Below are 20,983 nucleotides of genomic sequence, written 5' to 3' on the forward strand. Positions count from 1 at the left end.
TAAATCCCTCATTGCAATATAACTGTTTCTTCTTTTCTGTTGTCAGTGCAGATGAAGAATAGCTAACTATTGTTGCTTATATTGGGGTGTTGTCACCTTGGAGCTTTGTCTTTTTCAGGTGAAATAATCTTTAACTCATTCTAATTATTTCTGTGGCTTCTATATATCGATATTAGTGGTTTCCAGAATTTCCTAGTTTATTTACAAATATAAAAATGAAAAATAAACATTTTCTTTGAAGTTAAGCTTATTTACAGCACTTACTTTTTCCCAGTCACCTAGGCAAATAAAAATTTTTTCTTGGTTGGCTATGCTAGTCTTACTAGTATACTGTTTACAGAATCACATAGAAATAACTTTTTTGGCAATAAATACTTTGATAGATCTATTATCTTATAAATATGAGTATTCCTTTCAGTGATGCAAAACACAAACTATCCATGTCCTCTTATCCTGGCTGACTTACCCATGCTGTCTTATACATCTTCCATAGGAGGTTTACCCAACATGCTGGAAACCTTTCTATCACAACATCATGTGAGATCTCTGCACAGTTCTAAGATAGCAATCATCAAAGGGTTTGTGAAAGCTTATCAGGAGACCCACCTATACAAAGTCATTCTGAAAACATTTAAGGAAGGAGCATAATTATCAGATAAAAAATGAAAAAGATAAATTAGATTTTATTTTTTAAAAGATACTACCAATTTTTCCTAGTATATAAGCTAAATTCCATATCTAAAATTTTTAGGTCATTCCTTTTTAACAGAATGTTTCTATTCTGTTTTCTCATCTTCACTTACCCTCCTAACTTGTCAAGTTCTCAAAATTGTACCAGTGGCTTTGTAGTGGTAATGCTAGTTTCTATGTTGCTTTTAAATTTGAGTCATCAGTCTTTGAGTATAATCAGTATTAGTCTTTTGCAGGCCTCAGACATTTTCTAGTTATGTGACCTTGGACAAGTCACCTAACCTGTCAGTCAGTAAACATTTATTAAGCACCTATTATGTGCCAGGTAATATGCTAGGTACTAGTGCTAAGTGCTTAACCTCTGCCTCAGTTTCCTGAACTATAAAATGATAATAAGATTGGTACCTACCTCCTAGAGTTGTTTCGAGGATCAAATGAGGTACTATTTATAAAGTGCTTCAGAGTAAGCATTTAATAAATACTTCTTCCTTTTCTTTTCCCTCCATTGTAGCTTTGTTTCTAGTTTACTTAAACTCTATGTTGCCTTTCCCTGCCTTTTGTTTTCCTCTCTTCCCTTTCTTTGTTTTCTTTTAATCTCTCTTTTCTTCCCTCCCCTTATATCCTTCATTAGGAACCCCCAACCTCTGATATCCATGTCACTAAGAATTAATGGATCAGAAAGTGCTGTCATGGACAAAGCATTTGCTGGCCTTCTGACCCATTGTTGTTGATTCTCTAGTTTATTTTATTTATCTACATACTTTAATGTCCTACGAAATAAGGGATAGCACAAGCATTTATTAAGTGACTGCTATGGACCAGGTTCTCTGCTAAGCACTTTACAGATATCACATACTTTGTAGAGGAAACAAATCTGGAAGAAAAAGTGCTTTACCTATTACACTGCCCAGCTGCTGGGATGCTACCTGTGCCTGCACTCCATCTTCCAGTACTAAAATGGCTATTTCCTAAGACACTGGACAATAAAAACCCTGTTCTCTCTGATTTTAGGTGTTGCCCATAGGCTTGGCAAGGGAGAGGGGCTGGTGTACTTCTTTTTTTTTTTTTTTTTTAGTGAGGCAACTGGGGTTAAGTGACTTGCCCAGGGTCACACAGCTAGTAAGTGTGTATTAAGTGTCTGAGGCCGGATTTGAACTCAGGTACTCCTGACTCCAGGGCTGGTGCTCAATCCACTGCGCCACCTAGCTGCCCCTGGTGTACTTCTTAAAGGTAGTAGATAATGCCTTCCAACCAGCAAAGAAAGGAAAACTGCCTTCTAGCTGTACTGACCACTTTACTTTTTTCTCTTCTACCCTTCCCCAACTTGTAGGAGGAGAGAGGAGGAATTGAGATAGAATTAGAAAATAGGAAAAATAACTAACTCATTATCTTATTTGGATTTATCTATTCCTGGTGTTTATCTTTCCATTAGTGGCAGAGGGGTGATGCAATTAAAGGAGCACTGGACCTGGAGTCAAGAAGACCTGAGTTAGGGGCAGCTAGATAGTGCAGTAGATAGAGCACTGGCCCTGGAGTCAGGAGGACCTGAGTTCAAATGCGGCCTCAGACACTTAACACTTACTAGCTGTGTGACTCTGGGCAAGTCATTTAACCCCAATTGCCCTGCAAAAAAAAAAAAGAAGACCTGAGTTTAGAACTGGCCTTAGCATAGTGCCTGGAATATAGTAGATACTTAATAAATGTTGTTTTTTTTCCTTCCCCCCTTCCTCCTTTCCTCCCTCCCTTCTTCCTTCCTTCCTTCCAATAGGTGAGTCAGGCATTTGAGAAAATGATATATAAATTGAGATGATAATAATAGTACTACCTCCCAAGTGTGTTTAGGATAAAATGAGATGGTGTTTGTAAAGTGCTATATAAATGTTAGCTATCATTGTTGTAATTATTATATAATAGAAGGCTAATGTTTCCTTTATCCTTCTCATTCCTGTTGAGTCTAAAGAATATGTTTCCCTTTTGTCGTTTGCATATTACCCCTTTTTCTTCTTTGGCTTTTCAGTCTTTTCTCTTTCCTACCTGCTACCTTTTCTTTTGTTTCTGTTCCTTTTTAGAAATTTGTTATAGCTTCTGCTATGGCATTCCTTTTTATGTTTCAATAACTTGTACAGCTCTCTGTTTTGTCAGTAAGACTTCATTTTGTCTTTGCCACTTAAACAAATATTACAAATCTAAATAGCTATAAAAGATATTCCCTACAAAATATGAAATTAATGCTGTAGTGTAAGGATTATAATACACTAAGTATATTACCAGTCAGAGCTTAAATTATTGGCTAATCTAGTTGATTATTTTTAAATCTATAGATTATATTACACATATGTACATATATGTTTATATATATATATATATATATATATATATATATATATATATATATATGTGATCATACCTCTGTACTAAAGTTGAAAGCTTCATACTTGAGGTCATAGCAGAGAGAAGAATGAGAAGCAGCCATTTTTTAAAAATTGGGCCACCAAAATGGACTATCTTTTAGCCCAACAGATGATGGGATTTCAAGGAATATTTTTCCTGGAAAATGAAGCATATTATTCTTTTAAATCCTAGAATATCACCCAAGGAGAGAGTGCTGTGTGGAAAGGAGAGAAAGTTGACTGCCTTTCATAATGTGATTTCAAATTGGTTACACAGTGATCCTAATGTTGGGAGCAGAGAATCTCTGAAGAATCTGGCTCTGAAAGGCAAGTCCTGAAAAATACAGCAAGTAATGAAAATCTAAGTATTAGAAAGGCCAACGGGCCACCATGGATGAAAGAGGAAATCTCTTTATATAAAAATTTGAAACTCACAAGTATGTTGTTATTTCACTCAGTTCTGAGCAAATTGCATTGAAATCTGAAAGATAATCCTTTCTTTTGTTTTCCTTTTAGCCCCATTGTGTCCTCCTTGCCTCAAAAGAAAACTCAGCACCTGTTAACTTGGAGGCTTGGAGTAGCTATTCAGTTAGGAGAGTCTGGACTTGTTGCTGGAGGTAAGTTAAAAAAAAAAACTTCCAAAAACTATGCCACTTTCAATCTGTTATCAGTCCCTTAAAACAATATTGGGCTAGCTTCTGGATCTCTCCCTTCCAGCCTCTCTACCCCATCCCCTAATAAAGCAAATGCCTGTAAACAGGCAGTTCTAAATTTGATAATTGTGTATCCCCAATTCAAATGAAAGCTCTTTGAAGGCAGAGATCTTTTCTTAACCAGACAGTAATCCTCAGTATTGTCCTGCTGATGGCAATGACATCCAAAAGGTAGTTTAAGTTCTACTCACAGGTTAAATAGCCACTGAATGTCTCCCCACCTCAGTTGGAGTTCTATAAGTGAAATGGGCAGCTAGGTGGCCGGTGGATAGAGTGCTGGGCCTGGAGTCAGGAAGACCTGAGTTCAGATTGGGCCTTACTAACTAGCTGTGTGACCCTGGGCAAGTCAGTTAACCCTGTTTACCTCAGTTTCCTCATCTGTAAAATGAGCTGGAGAAGGAAATGACAAGTCACCCTAATATCTTTGCCAAGAAAACCTCCAAAAGGGATCATTAAGAATTGGGCAGGACTGAAAAGGACTAAACAAAATCAAGTTAAACACAATCCACAATAAGCATTCATTTATCCTGTGTATAGATTGTCTACATTGTGCATTTTCTGTAGCAATTTTTGAACCTAGGGTTTCTCCTTTAAGCTAACTACTTTCCACATCATCCATCTCTGTATGCCTAGGGAATGCAGATTGACTTAAAGAGTAGTGATGGGAAAGCATAAGTAGAAAATTTAAAAAAAAACACCTCCTACAAAAGCAGTTACATGTGAATTTATTTATTTGTTTATTTATTTATTTATTTATTTTGGTGAGGCAGTTGGGGTTAAGTGACTTGCCCAGTGTCACACAGCTAGTAATTGTCAAGCATCTGAGGCCAGATTTGAACTCAGGTCCTTCTGAATCCAGGGCTGGTGCTCTATCCACTGTGCTACCTAGCTGCCCCCCCAGCATGTGAAATTAAAACAATGTACAGGAGGAGATGTTTCTTGTAGTTGCACATACTTAATTTTTCATTCATTCCTGTTATCAGATTCTACCTAAAAATCTGTTCCATTTTAATTTTCTTCTGTCCTTTAACTCTGCACTTTCCCCTACCTCTTTGTCCTGCTGTCAGTCTTCCAATGATTAAACCAGTTATTTATGTCTATAATGACTAATCATTAGTACAGTTGGTCCCTGTCAACTATAAGAACTTTTGTTTCAACTATAAGAACCATCATTCTTATGTAGTCTTTACTAATTTCCCCCAAATCTCCCTACATCCCCCTCTAAAAAAGAAAAAAAAACACACAAAAAATAACACATAGGCCTTTGTAATACTGTCACATTTGAAAATTTTCTTACATTTCATTCAAACCTAGTTACCTCACAGATGAGAAACGCCAAAACAGCAAGGTTTTATTCCAGAGAACAAGTTCCACAAGGGCAGAAATTGGTGAAGGCTTCTTTTAAGGCATGTTATTTCACTTAACAGAACTCACTGTAACTTAATCAGCAAAGCACTATTACTGTGGGCCATCTTCTAAGACCCAGAAATAGTACAGATAGAAAGAATTCTATATGTAATACCTTCCCAAATCAAATGTAAATTCCTTTTAAGCTCTTTAGTGTTTCAGGTTCCCTGCTGCTTGCTGTCCAGTAATGTAGATTGCTGAAGTTTGAATACAGATTCATTAATCCAATAACCAGTGAGCAAACAGTGGCCTCATATCACTTACCCCTCATCTAGCATTTATCTTCAGCCCAGAGACTTGAGCGTTGCATCCTAAGAAAGAAGATAGACAAAATGCTGTTTACCCTTCAGTCAAGCCAGCTACATAAAAACTTGGAGTAAACAAATATTTCATTCCCATCTAAGAAAAAGTTGAATCTGTCAGAGGAAGCTGACAAAAAACTATGAAATTTGCTATTTTCACTCATTCTAATGCTTTTGTTTAGTGATAAATTGTGGAATCATTAGAAACTAGAAAGAAACCACAAACTATTTTTATACATTATAACACTGCATGGTAGATAGACTTTTTGTTTTTCTCAATATAGGTCAACTTTCAGTTAGTAACCAAAAGTCATACGTCATTTTTTAAGATCAGTTTGCTTATGTAATAATTGTTTCATTTAAATTAGCTGGTCTTCTTAAACATTTATATATTTTTCCATGTTCATTTATTTGCTAAATTGTTTGAAACCCTTTATGATGACTGTGTGTTCCATGTAGTCAAATTTTCTTTTCTCAGTATTCACTTTTTTGCATGTAAGTTTGAAGAACTTCCTGATGGTTAACCTGTCTCGAAAATTTCTTCTTATGTTTTATTTCTTCTATGTCTTATAGTCATTGGAAAAAAAAAACCTTTAAAATATGGCCTAAATAAATGAAAGAGAAAAGACATAATTCTTTTAGAGCTGTCTTCTCAAATATTAGAGAATTGTATACTTCGGTGTTATTAATATTTATTAGCTTTTTTTAAAATTGCTATTTATTTGACTCTTTGAACAGCTATATTCAGGCACAAGGAATTGTCTCAGGTATTTAGTATGGCATAGGAATTCATAAGCAGTTTTAACACAGTAACATTTCATCTATATAAAACTCACCCATCTGGCAAACTCCACTACTTAAAACAGTCAAGAATCTGGAAGTCAATGAACTAAAATTGTAAATTTAATCATGCTCATGCATTTTACTTACAGAACTTGTGAGGCCTTTGCTCTGAGTCTATTTGATCCTAATTCAACACAGTTTCACAACATACTTTCCTTCCAATAAGCACTTTCATTGTCACAGGGCTACAAAGACTACCTCTATACAAAGAACTTTCAAATATTATAGATTGTGTGGGACAGTAGAAAGAGAATTTAATTTGGAGCCAAGACCTAGGTTCAAATCTTATTCTTCCACTTGCTTCCTACTCCCTCAAGTATGTCACTTAACTTTTCTGGGCCCCAGTTCCCTTCTCAGAAGGGTTGTACTAGATATCCTCTTATGTTTCCTTCAGGTTCTAAATCCTTGACTTCTCCTTTGAACTCTAGACCTCTACATCCACCTGTCTACAAGACATTTTGATGTCCCAGTGCCACCTTAAATGCAACATGTCAGAACCAAACTTTTCCCCTAAACCCATTCTTCATTTTTCCTTTGTCAATTCTGTCAGGGCCACAACCATTTACATTTGTCTTCCATAGGGTGGGTGGGTGTGTGTGTGTGTATCTTGTATTCTTTCTCCTTACTTCACTTAAGTTCTTTAATTATACCTCTAGCAACAGCATAACTAACATTTCTTCCTTTCTCTCAATTCCCATTGCCACCACCCTAGTAGAACATTTCATTACCTGGTCTACCTTGGTCTTCCTTATCATTATTTTCAAACTAATCTTCTTTGTACATAGATTATGCCATTCGTGCTCTTCCTATCTTGTTACTTCGTTGAAGAATTCTCAATGACTGCTTGTTACAATTATCTGCTAACTGATATCCTTGTCCCTCTCCTGTCTTCCCTTCTAGTACAAACTACTATCCTTTACATACAACTCTGATTACTTAATTTCCTTGCTAAAAAAATCTTCACTAGCTCCCTTTGCCTAACAAAGCCCAGACACTCCACAACCTGAACCCAAAAGACTTTTCCAATCTTATTATCATACACTTCCTACAGCCTATGCTCCTGCTAAACCTAACTGTGTCTGTGTCCCCAAACACTTACTTCTAGTCCTGTCCTGTACTTTGTTTGTAGTGTTCTTTTCACTTTAATGGTTCCAAGTAAACCTAGAGGGAGGTCTGCACTAGAGTGCTGCAGGGTTCTGCCCTTTGCCTTGTTCTGTTCAACATTTTTAATCAATGACTTGTATGAACGAAGAGATGACATTCTCAAATTTTAAGGTGACACAGAAGTTGAAGGGATGGCTAGAACCCAGAAATATCTTAACAAGCTGAAATGGTGGGCCAAATCTAAGAAGATAAAATTTCTAGAGCCACAGAATTTGAGAGTTGGAAGCAACCTTAGCAGCCTTCTAATCCAGCATGTCCATGAAAGGAACACTCACTATAATATACCCAAGAAGTCACCATCTAGCCTATGCTTAAACACCAACAAGGAGTGAACCCACTGTCTCTCAAGACAACCTGCTACATTTCTGGATATCCTTAATTGTTAAGGGGACTCTCCTGACATCAGGGTTAAATTTGCCTTTTACCTTCTACTCATTGTTCTTGGAAGCAAAAAGAATTAGTCTGATCTCACCTTTACAAGTCTTCAAATACTAGAAGATGGTTGTCATGTTCCTCTTGATTAATCTTTCTGCAGGGTAAAAATCCCTATTTACTTCAACTGACACTTAAGGCATTTCACCAGTCTGGTTGCCCTCCTCTGGATAGTATCCAGCTTTTTAATATCCTTCTGGGATATTAACCATGGTTCTCAGAACTATGAACACAGTACTTCAGATGAGGTCTGATATGAACAGAATACGGTGGCACTGTCACTTCCTATTGTCTAAAAGCCATGGTTCTTTTAATGCAGACCAAGATTTTATTAAGATTTTTTTTGCTGCCACATCATACTGCTACCCCTTAATCTTTTTTTTTTTTCAAAATAAATATCTAGCCATGCCTCCTCCATGTTGTTTTTGTAAAGTTGATTGTTGGTGGGGGTAGGTCTTCTTGTGCTACTTTCTTTATTCTCCCTAGCTTGGATATACATACATACATAGAGAGAGAGAGAGAGAGAGAGAGAGAGAGAGAGAGAGAGAGAGAGAGAGAGAGAGAGAGAGAGAGAGAGTGAGGGAAGGAAGCGGGGTAATCTTCTCCCACTCTCATCCTTTTTAACTTTTTAATTTAAAGCACTAGATTTAGATTTGCAAGACTACTTGACAAATACATTCCTACCAGCCTTTATTAGCTGTACTCTAATGCAAGTCAGGAGACTCTTGTGCCAACATTTTAAGCTGTAGTACAGAAGTCCAAAACCCATTTTAAGATACTACCTCCTTAAGCCAGCTATTTAAATACAAAACTAGTATTTCTCTTCATCATCCTTTGCCTCAATAGGCAAAACTGAGAAAAATACAACCTGTGTCTCTATGGTCTTCCTTTCCTTTCTCAAGACTCAGTAATCATTGGCAATACTTTTTAGCTTCTTTCTACAATGGTATTTGTGTCCATGCAAATAAACAAAAAGAGTATCAACTATGTTGATAAGTCTTCAGAGGTTGTCTGTCATTATATATTCATGCCCTGGGGAGAGTGTAGACCTTTGTGTTAAATAATGGCCTAAGTACCCCTGAGCAGGAATTCACTAAACTATATTACTGATCTTTGATTTTTTGCTACCTTCACTAAATGATCTCATCCTCTTGTGCTGTATCATTCATTCTCTGAAGGACAAATAATTGCTTCTTCCTTAGAGCATTCAGCTCCTTCCTTCAGAAAGAGCTTCAGATCAGGTTTTATGCTGGAATTGTACATCTCTTCTTTTCCTTCTCTTGATCTACCTCACTTCTACTTCATATCTCCCTTGTCTTCAAGTTCCTTTACTTTCTGCTCTTAGAGAAAGATGAGCCTGCACTTGGTGCACAGCTAACAGTCACTTCTCTGCATGAAGTACAAAGTCACTGCACGATTTCCCCTACCCTTGGTAATGATTGAGGTTTTTCAGCCTCGGTTTTTGTTTTTGAACTGTTGGTGGGTCCTTCTATTCTGACCTTATATACTTGGTTATAACCGCTAATTATGACTTCTTAATCACTTGACAACTCTTTTCTTACACTCAACACTGACTCCAACAGTAACAAACACCTTCCCTTCAGCCTTAAAGGAACCTATACAGCTCCTTCATCAGTTTGTTATACTCACAAATCCACTCTTTCTTTTGCTTTACCCTCCAGTTACCTTTTGTTACTTGTCTTGTCTTTTCTTGCCCAATGCCTTCTCCTCTTTGGGTTTTACTCCTTAATCTTCCCAGATCTCCCTTAATCTTTCTTCATCCTTTTATATACTCCTTTCATGATCTTTGATATTGCTCTTCTTCTAGCTTCAAGGAGAATTTGACCAGTATTTAGGTATGGGGATTGTTTTCCTTTAAATTCCTCATTTTCTCCCAACTTTATCCAAATCTTTCCTTCCCATATTCAACCTCTGACCTACTTCACTAGTCAAATACCTCCAAAATCACCTGCACAGTTTCCTTCTTAATATCCATCTTAAACCCTTCTCTCTCTTACTCTTCTTCCTACAGTATTCTTCAGAATCTAGAAATTTAATAGGGATACACATAAAGATTTATACTTGGATTCAGAAATAAGCCATAGAAACATAAAGATGGGGAAGACATGGTGAGGCAACAGAGAATGTGCATAGTACTGAAAGGGTTTAATAAAGTGAGAGCTCGAGATGAGTCACTGCTGTCACATGCCAATTAGATAAAAGCAATTTCAGTTTTGTGCTAAAGTGAAAAATATATTGTTCAAACAAGTGTTTTCTGCTCTGGTCAGGTAACATCTGCACTATTGGGGTCATTTCAGAATTTAAGATAAGTTCCAGTGTACTTAAGAAGGGTGCCAGTTTTGGGGGAGAATTGAAACTTTACCCTGAGGTTCCATTGAAGGAACTGAGGATTACTCTGGAATAATGGAGTGAGGAAGTGATGTGATAGCTGACTTCAAAGATTTGGAGGTTTGTCATGTGGAAAGGAAATAAGACTTCTTATTTCTTATTTTGTCCTAGAGGGCAAAAATAGGGGCAGTGAGTGGAAGTTTCAGAGAGGAAGGCAGGTTCTGGCCCAGTATAAGGAAAAACCTCCTAACAGCACTATTCAAAGATAGAATGTTAAATTATTTTAATAGGAAACAAAGTCTATCACTCTTCAATGAGAGATGATATTTTAAATGCAAATTCTTCTGGAGAGGCAGATAACTGTTTTAAATTCGCACGTGTATAAATTGTTTACATCAGAGTAGAAGATACAGAGGAATGAAATGCCTTTCGATAAGAGAGGCTTCGTCTTCCAGAAATGAGAAATTTCTCCTTCACAATTTTGGTCATAATTTTTTTTTAAAGGGAACTTATTTTCTTCAGATATCAGTATCAGAAATGTAGGTTTGGATAGGCAGCCTGCACGAAATTATGAGCAGTTGTTATGCATTGCTAACAAATTCTTTCCCACCCACCCCCCATACTCCCGTAGCCATCAAAGGCATATTACTATTTCAGCTACAGTTTCAGAATCCAAGTCAGACTTCTTATGAATTTTTTTATGTTCTTTGCTAGTTCAGAGTGGCTTTGCTTTGTTCAATTTATGTCCATAGCTTTGGAGTATTTTAGTCTTACCTCATTTCCTCAAACCATAATATTAGGTAAATAATGTAATAAAAAGTTAAGTTGTCAAAAATGTCCAATTCTAAGAAGGAATTTAGAGATCACAGGTTGATATGATCTCTAGCCATAACCAAGCTGAATAGACCAAGCCGATTCTCTAAATACTTTTAAGGCTTTTTGTTAAATTACCAATTTTATTTTATTTAATTTTTAGTTTCAGAGGAAATTTTCTTTCCTGAAAATAGTCCTATTATTTTATGATTCTCATTTTGGTTTCATCTGTTCAGTTGAATTTTAAGGCCCCTTCAGCTCTGAAAGTCTGGAAAGTCTATTCAGCACCTGTCTCTATCACTCCTTGTTTGGCATTCAACTTGATTTCATGATTCCACAAGTGACAGCCTTGTATTGAGGGGCAAATGGTATGATAGTCATCAGTTTTGTGTCAACAAATAATTCAATGAATATTCATTAATGACCTATGTACCAATCAGTCAACAAGCATTTATTAAGTTCCTACTATATGCCAAGAGTTGTATTGATACAAAGAAAAGGTTAGACAGTCACTGCCCACAAGGAACTTACAGTCTAGTAGGGTAATGTAACCTGTTTACAGGTAAGTAAATACAGAAGCTATACAAAAGAAATATAAAGTGATTGAGGGTAGGATGAGACTAACACTCAATATCCTATGCTGGATGTTTAATTGTTTGGCCCACAAGATAGGAACGATGAGATAAAGCATTTATTAAGCACTTACTGTAGTAGAAGGAAAGTCCCTGTCACCCACTGATAGGAGGGTCATATTTTTCCATATTGTAATGGTATCCACAAGACTTTGTTTTGTAGACTATATTTTAAACCTAATAATAATTTCATGTTGGGGTTTAGATACACTCCTACTCTATTTAAAACTATCTTGTCTTTAAGAGTTGGTATTACAAGATTCGTAATTCTACCACCCTGTCCTTTTTAAAGTCATTTCCCTAAAAAGTAGTGCTAGGTTTTATTTCTACTTCGACATGCAAGTACTACTATTGCTAGTTATATTACCTTGTAAATTTCTTAAGAGCAAGAACACAATCCTTATAGTATTTTCTTAAGATTATTGATCCATAAAAAAGATTATTGATCCATGCAACTAATATATCACCTATAATTTTAATCCAAACAATAATTTTTCATCATAGAAGAAAATATTAAATATAGTTCTGCATTCAATAATACTGTGTTATTTAGCACTTAGCAGAAACTAGTAAATGTTTGTTGAACTTAATCATATTGAACTCTAAAAGAATTCTAATTTAAAAACAAAAACTAAAAATGGTACATTCTACACAGGACTGTAATGAGCTTCACTATAATGTAATCTAGCCTAGTATTAGATTCAGTAAAACATGAGTACATCTTGGACCTCATTCAGCATCTGTCAAGATAGCTTTCACATCCTTCTGTGCCTCTTCACCCTCTCTTGCATCCACCTTTTATCTGCTCATACTGCTATTACCCTAGTTCTTTTTGGCATTATGTATAACTTCAATTATTTTTAAAATTTTAATTATTTAAACTTTCTCCCTGTCTCTATTCACACCTCACTTCAATCCATCCTTCTCACGACTGCCAAAGCAATCATCATAATCCATGATCCCTGTTTTGTTCAGAAACATTTAAGAACTCACTTTTACTCCTAAAATTAAAAACAAACACTTAGCACAGTATTTTAAGTACTTCTACAATCTGGCTCAACCTGTCTTTCCAGGCTCATTTCATTCCATCCCCCTTTGAACCAGCTTATTTCACTAGTTCAGTCCTGCTGTCATCCTGTCCTCTCTCAGATCTGTATATTGATGCCAGCTGCCCACCATGCACTACCTCCACCTTCCACTTTTCCAACTGTTGATACCTTCCCTTGATTCAGTATCCAACTCAAATGCTATCTCATCCATGAAGACTTCTTTGATCTTCACCAGTAAGAAGTTATTTCTCCCTCCTCAGATTTTTGTAGTATGTCTTGTTTGCAATAACCGTTGGCCTTTATGTCCTACCTATTTGTGTGCATATTTCCCTGCAGTTCAATGTCTTCTTAAAGGTGTGTTTCATCTTCTGCCTCCATATCTCATAACAGCCTGCCCGCAAGTCTGAAATGTACTCTCTCCTCATGTCTCCATCTTACATATTTCTAGACTCTTTCAAAGATCAGCCCAAGTGCCAGGTCTATCAGGAAAACCCAGCACATAGCTGATATTTAATAAGTACTTGTTGTTTTCTGATGTTTCCCAATATATATTCTTCTCTCACCTCCAGAAATTACTTTGAATTCACTTTATTGATATACATTTTTTTACTAATTTGTATCTGTGTGTGTATGTATGTATGTATATGTTCACAAACACACATGCACATTTTTTTTCTCCAAAATAGTATAAGCTTGAGGGCAGGAACTATTTCATTTTTTGTCTTTATATCCCCACCACAGTGCTTTGTACATAGTAGGTGCTTAATAAATACTTGTGGAATAAATAACGTCTTATCCCTAGCACCTAGCACAGTGCATTTGAACATAATAGCTACTTTACAGATGTTTCAATTGAATTACTGATCATATGAGCCTTATTTTAATATAGTATTGCCTTTACTACCATTATAGTGAGGCTATAATGTTTTTAGTCCCTTACTAGAATATAATTTCCAGGCTTCAAACTTTAAACATCATAGTTTCACCACACATGACCTTAAACTTTGCAATTTCCATCTAAGAAAATAGTTTAAGGTCTAGCTTTGGTTCCATAGCCTTTTATAAAGTTTGTAGTAGCTAGGATAATTTTTATGCCTTTGTAAGTGACTGACTAACCTTCATAATGTGGTTTCAGAGATAATGAATGGGAAGTCTCACTGCCTAGAGTAATATACCCCCCACACACATACACACACACACCTCTATGGTTGACTGAGATTTCACTGTTAATGCTTTATTGCTTTCATTCATTACCTGAATCTTTACAAAATTTAAAATGCCCTAGAAAAAATAAGACTAGTTATAAAGAACTTCATATGAATTCTTTTTTTTTAGAATGTTTTGATAGGGAAAATAGAAACACTGAGAGCCTGAAGGAGGTGAAAAAGAAGCTTTACTTGATGAATTTTTTTTAAATCTAAAATCCAGAAAGAGAATTCTGACAAAATTCAAGTACTTCATGATTTTTCTGAGAACCAACTTATTTCATAACCTTCTGGTGTACTCCATATATTTAACATTTTAATTCACATCTTAAAATCTTTTTTTTTTTTTTTTTTAGTGAGGCAATTGGGGTTAAGTGACTTGCCCAGGGTCACACAGCTAGTAAGTGTTAAGTGTCTGAGGCCGGATTTGAACTCAGATACTCCAGATTCCAGAGCCGGTGCTCTATCCACTGTGCCACCTAGCTGCCCCTACGTCTTAAAATCTTAATGTTTGAAACTTAAATTTAAGGAAAGTCAACAAGTAAATGCCCATTATATGCCTGAGAATTATCTTAGGTATTATTGAGGATAAACACAAAGGTAGAAGATAAGATCTTTGCCTTCAGAGGTTACAGTGGTTTCAGAAGATGAAAAAAATAAGTAATCTTCAACTTTGGTATATGTTTACATAGATATGCTTACAAGAAAAGGAGTAAAAATAATAATGGTATAAAAACTTGTTTGTTGTTTTATTTATTGCTCTGTTTCAGTTTGGGAATATAAAACCCAACTCATTTTTTGCTTGTTTTTCTCATAGGACGTGTAGGAACACCTCATTTTATGGCCCCAGAAGTGGTAAAAAGAGAGCCCTATGGGAAACCTGTAGATGTCTGGGGTTGTGGGGTGATCCTTTTTATTCTGCTAAGTGGTTGTTTGCCTTTTTACGGAACCAAGGAAAGATTGTTTGAAGGCATTATTAAAGGAAAATATAAGGTAAATGAATGATTGCTTTTCCACAAAAGTTAAAATCTGCTATTAAATGATTGTTTCTTACTCTGTCTTTTTAGTTTTCTTACTGAACAAATTTCACAGGATCCACGAGCCCAGTAGCTTTCTTTAGTAAAGTCAACAGGATTGTGTCATAGATTTATCTTTGTTAAAACTAAACATTTGGCCAACTAGTCTTAATTTTTTTTTCTTTTTCTGAGTAACTGTTTGCTAACCATAATGTCACCCATGTTTATGGGAAAAGAAGACAATTTTAAAATGAGACTTAAGTATTATTTCCCTAGTCACTTTCCTTACTATCCATTTTGTTATGTGTTATTCTCTCAATTTCACTTTGCAGATAAAAAACTCACTTCATTTTTTGCTTATTTGGTTTTTTTCATGCAAGCTTTTGTCTATGCTCCTGAAACCATGTTTTTATTAAAGTGGATCTTTCACATAATACTCCTCTGTCATAAGACTTTACCATTTCCCAGTAACCTAGAGTAGGAACCATTAGATTACTTAGATAGGTTTTGACTCCTTAAGTTTAGAGGCATACACAAAGCTACCAGGTGGATCAGATTTTTTACAAACAATACCATTACACCAGTTGTCTGTGTAATCAATAGATTTCTAAAACCCAGCAAAATTTAAAACCCCAGCTACTTAAAAAGATATTCAAACAGTAGAATTCTTGGTGAATAAAAGTCTTTGACCTTGGAATTTGAGGTAAATGAGCTTTTCTTTTGTTTTCAGTTTTGTCCTGGTTAAAGTGTCTATTAGGTGCCCACCCCCAGTCTAAAACATTGGAAACCCGAAGATAGAACCCACCTGTTCTGGTTGAATGCCAAAACTAATTTTTTAACAATAAGAATATAAATTTTTTTAATATTATTGTTTATGGTTTAGCAATTTAAGGCAAAGCATCCATTTTTGATTCTTATTTTTACAACTAAACTACATTAGAAATTTTGATGCCATGTAATTTTAGTTATTCTTCATCTCAGCCTTAAATCCAGTCTTTATTAGCTTAATTTTGTTTAGTCTTTTTGTGTTCTGTATGAGGTACATCACTTATACTTGCTTTTATGTACCTAGCCAGCCCTTCTTTCTTCTTTCCTCATTAACAAAATTGTTATTTATATTCCAATATTAACTATATGCTAAACATGATCACCACATTGCACAATGTTATTTAAAGCAAATCTGGTAAGACTCGGCGTACCAAGCTTCATTTCATAGTATTTATTTTATCCTATACTCAAATACTAAAATAGATCTGAACTCTATCAATTTGGTTGTACCTTCCAACATGGGATACAGATTGCAACCCATGGGAGCTTTCCTATCCTTTGCTAATATTTTCCCCTATCCCCACCCATAAGTTTTCCACACTTAATTTACCCAACATGCTGGGAACCTTCCTATTTTCTCCTAACATTGCAAAGATACAGGAACATGCAAACTATTCACCTGTTATTTCTCTACTCTTTCATGTGACCAACTAATTTTCTTTTTCCATCATCTATTTCCCTCATGATATCCATTGCTCTTTTTCTTCATTGAAGTTATTTGTTGTATATAGTAGCCTATTATTCATACCCACCATGTGCTTCTCCACTGCCATCTGTGGGACATTAATTTTTTATTCCTCAGAGACTATAGTGGTCAAAATAACATAATAACATTAAATATTATTAACATTGCTTTTTGTTTCTGGGAGACGTTTGAGGTCACTGAAGGAGTACTGTAATTTCTAGAAGGCAAACCAACCCATTCACCTCCTCCCATTTAATTCTAGACCAGTGTCATCCATTTGCACTGTTTGTCTCTGATGTATGCACTATTCTATAGGTTGTCCATCTAACTATATGTTGTAATCTGGGAGGAGGCTTTTTTTTTTTTTTTTAGTGAGGCAGCTGGGGCCAAGTGACTTGCCCAGGGTCACACAGCTAGTAAGTGCTAAATGTCTGAGGCTGGATCTGAACTCAGGTACTCCTGACTCCAGGGCCAGTGCTCTATCCACTGCGCCACCTAGCTGCCCCAAGGAGGCTTTTTTTTAAATCCACTTGGCCTTTTCTGTATGTATAATTAATTAGCCCATATACTTTGGAGTGGTCACAGATCTCTTCTAGGAAACTCGACATATTTTGGGGTTTGATGCAGATAGCACAGTCTCATCCACAAACAGTGATGTACTTTACTATCCATTGGAAGTTTCTCTTCACCGAGGACTCTTTGCTGGATCCTCCTCCATGGTAGTGGTGAACACATTTTGTAAGCATTTGTCCCTCTGTTTTATGCTTCTTATATTTATGATCAAAGGGTTTGTTAAACAAGGTTATAGCTGTTGTTATATTTTTCAAGAAATCTTGAATAATTTTGATAATCAGATAGGAGATTTCATATCAAAAGAAAGTTTTTAAATGGTATTTTGCTTTTCCAAATAAAATACTTTTAAAAAATAATTAAAAAGCAGTAAACAAAGTAGGATATTTTTCTTTCAGTCATTTATGTGATTCAATTTGGTCTGCTATGTCATGCAACTTGCAAAAAATCTGCCTGTTTGCTACAAGTAACCTCACTAAGGTTGCTTTCATTATGTATAGATAATTCTTATAAAAATTTCTGTAGATGGGAAAGACTTATAAGTCGATAATTGATTTCTTAGTCACCTTTTTTTTAGTTAAATTAATAAAGTCCAAAATACTTTAGGACTCAATCCTTAAAAACATAGTTTTGTTGCCTCTTGCATGGATCTCATCTATGTACATTTAATGTAATTGAGTTGCTTTACCTGTCTCTTCTTTGGTTCTACTTATATAATGCTCTTATATAGAAATCTTATATAAAGCTTTTTTTATAAACATATATGATAGAATTCAAGTGTGGTGAAGGTTTAAAACCTTCCTTGATGGTTTTAAAAAAAAGTTTTGTTATAGAAATAATTATAAATCTTATCCATTTTTTTCTGTGTTGCCCTTATTCCACTTTTATCCTTAAATGCTATTGGAATGAGTTTGTTTAATTGAGTCTTTCAATAAGCTTTTAAAAAACTAATTTAACTGGGTTATCCTCTACTGCTTCTCTCTATTTTATGTAGCCATGCTGCTCATTATTTTACAGTTTAACTCTTAAAATGTTTTGTTTTGATTTGGTTTTTTCTGAATTTAGCCTTAGTTTAGTATTCAGCAAATTCTGGCTATTAACAATAAGGTCTGTAACCTACGTGTGCGTGCTTCTTTGGCTACTTGGAAGAGTTTTTAAATTGTCAGATAAAATCCTTTCACAGATCTACTTGAGCATATGGTTAAGCCAATGATTTTCAAGTAGTAAATAATAATTAATGTTGGAGAAAGAATCAGAAGGACTTTCTAAAAATAAGGTAGGTGATGATCTGTGTCAATGAAAAAACATCTATATCCATAAGATCAGTGATCCATTTAAGTTTTGATGTACATATTCCTTTTCCAAAAGTTGATATGGCCCTCATAATTGGCTGCTTTGTTTGTATGGAAAATATCTGTAGATGATTTGAATTAGTGAGTTTAATAACTAAAATGGAGATTTACCCCCTTTCTCATTAGGGGAATCCATTATATCCTATTTTCTTCCTTCAGATGATAAGACTTACTAATGAAATTTGGTAGAATAATTGAATATATGAGAATTGCAAACTATATTCATTCTCATTTCAGTAGCAAAGAAAATGAAGAAAGATATGCTAGTTGGAAGCCAAATGATATCCTTTAAGAGTAATATATGCCAAAATTGTCATGTCTTTTGGAAAATAGATTTTTTTTTTGCTGCCATTCTTTTAAAAGATCCATTAAACTTGAATGTAAACAGTCAAGTAAGCTACCAAATAGTAAAATAAAAGAAAAATGTGGAACAAGAATTAAATCAATTAACAATAGTCATAGTTTATAAAATATAGATATTTTCATTTGGTTCCACTTTAGATATGTTGTGCTACCATAATGGTACTGGAGAGTATACTTAGAGGCTTATGAATTTTCTCAGTAATTCTCATTTAAAGAACAATCAAATGGGTCATTCACTTGGAACTCTGTATAAATCTAGCTATTTAGAAATCTAGAGGTTTAGCATTAGACAATATAGTAGAAATGAGTAGTTATATTAAGTAACATTAACCTCATGCATTCAAATTGTTAAGTGTAGTTAAATATTTTTTAAAAGGGTGGGGGGTGATGCCAGATTATCATGGGGGGAAATCACAGACATTATTATCCAAAAAAAAGTGATCAATAAAATGTAAATTACTGACCCACTGCCTACTTTCCCACCTCTAGAAAAAAATTTTATGAGCATTATCTTTTTACTCATCAAAAATATTCTTAATGATGATCCAGGACAGCTCTGAAAGACTTAAGATGAAAAAGCTGTCTATCCCCAGAGAAAAAACTGGTGGTGTCTCACTACAGATTTATTTTTCTTGAGGTGTTTTTTTTTTGTCTGTTTTCTTTCACAATATGACTAATATGGAAATGTTTTACATGACTACACATGTATAACACGTTGAATTTCTTACCTTTGCAAGAGGGGAAGGGGAGGGAGGAAGGGAGAAAATTTGGAACACAGGTTTTTAAATGGATGTTAAAAACTGTTTTTATATGTAATGGGAGGATGCTAAATAAAGAAAAAAATTAAAATATTTTTGATCAATGTATGAAGAGCCCGGTAGGTATTTACAAACAATATTCTATAATCAACCACATCTTTTCAATCACACAGTTGACTAAAAGATAAAAAATACAGGATCTTTCTATGCTTATTAATTTGTTGACTATATTTTTAAAAATTGATTCTTCAGAATAAAAGGCTACCTTAAAAGCTGTCCTCCAGCAAGGTGTATACCTTGACTGTGACAAAATCATACAAGATTTCTTGAAAAATGTAAACATACATTTCCTACAGGTGGTAAGTTTCCTCTTTATTGGCCTGTTTGTGAATAATATTATGCTGAATACATCCATTCAGAACATTGCAAAACCTCCAACTTGAGACCTTTAATCACTTTAAAGTATTTGGCCTATCATAGGTAAAGCATTCCTTTATGTAAGCTATGATGTGATGTTAGATGAGCATCAATATTCTTCCATGGGTGCTGTCTGACTCTGAGTTGGGAAGCAGCACAGATTCAAAAGAATTAAAGTTGTGGGTCACCAAAAGGACAATGGGTGTGAGTAGGTGGCATCATTAGGAATAATGAACTCAGCATGAGAAACTGCATAAAGATTATCATCAGGTAGATATATGACTTGAAAAGGGGCACAGCAGTTAACCCTTTATGCATAATTTACAAGCAAGTATGGACAAGAGCCACACAGGATGAGAAAGCGTGGATGTGTATGGTGATCTATACTGCTGAAGAGAGTACTCACATTAATGAGAGAAAAATTGTATCAAATTAAATGTGTTGTCATTCTTCTCCAGAATTCAATATCAGATGAGGTATGTGATTCCTTTGTATCACATTGTTTCAGTGGAAAGTATCTTAACTTTGAAATAAGTTTTCTATAAATGTAATTCTGCCATAAATTTGAATAGAGTAATTTTAATTCCCTCAATATAGGGATATATTTAGAGAAGGAATTGAGAGAGAATTAAACACAGTATACTCTTTACAGTACAGTATTCAGAAATATAATAATAGAGAAATAGAGTATACATCAAAATTCATTTCTCCACCATGTCTTAAAAGGGAACATTTATATTCTAGAAGACAAATTATCAGATTAAGATCCATGTTCTCTTCCTGATTCTGTGACTGATTTACCCAGTGAATGTAGACCACTAACTTGATCTTTCTGGTCCCAGTTTCAGCATAAAATGGTGGTACATTGTTATAGTAGATTAGTTGCTCCAAAGAGCCTGCAAAAGCAATAACTGATGTTTATATATTGCTTCAAGTACTTTTCTTACCTCTGACCCTGTGAAGTAGTTATTACAAGTTTTATTATACAAATTAGGAAACTGAGAA

The 20,983-nt window shown here is 35.0% G+C and overlaps 1 protein-coding gene across 1 annotated transcript in view; it reads left to right on the top strand.

Annotated features, from left to right (window-relative positions):
• Positions 1–20,983, top strand: part of CASK (calcium/calmodulin dependent serine protein kinase) — a 440,529-nt gene that overhangs the window by 270,522 nt on the left and 149,024 nt on the right. The window contains 3 exon segments of the mRNA XM_043998513.1: positions 3,597–3,646; positions 3,648–3,697; positions 14,807–14,982. Coding sequence (XP_043854448.1) covers positions 3,597–3,646; positions 3,648–3,697; positions 14,807–14,982 — 276 coding nt within the window.

Source organism: Dromiciops gliroides, chromosome 3, assembly GCF_019393635.1.
Source record: "Dromiciops gliroides isolate mDroGli1 chromosome 3, mDroGli1.pri, whole genome shotgun sequence".
NCBI lineage: Eukaryota > Metazoa > Chordata > Mammalia > Microbiotheria > Microbiotheriidae > Dromiciops > Dromiciops gliroides.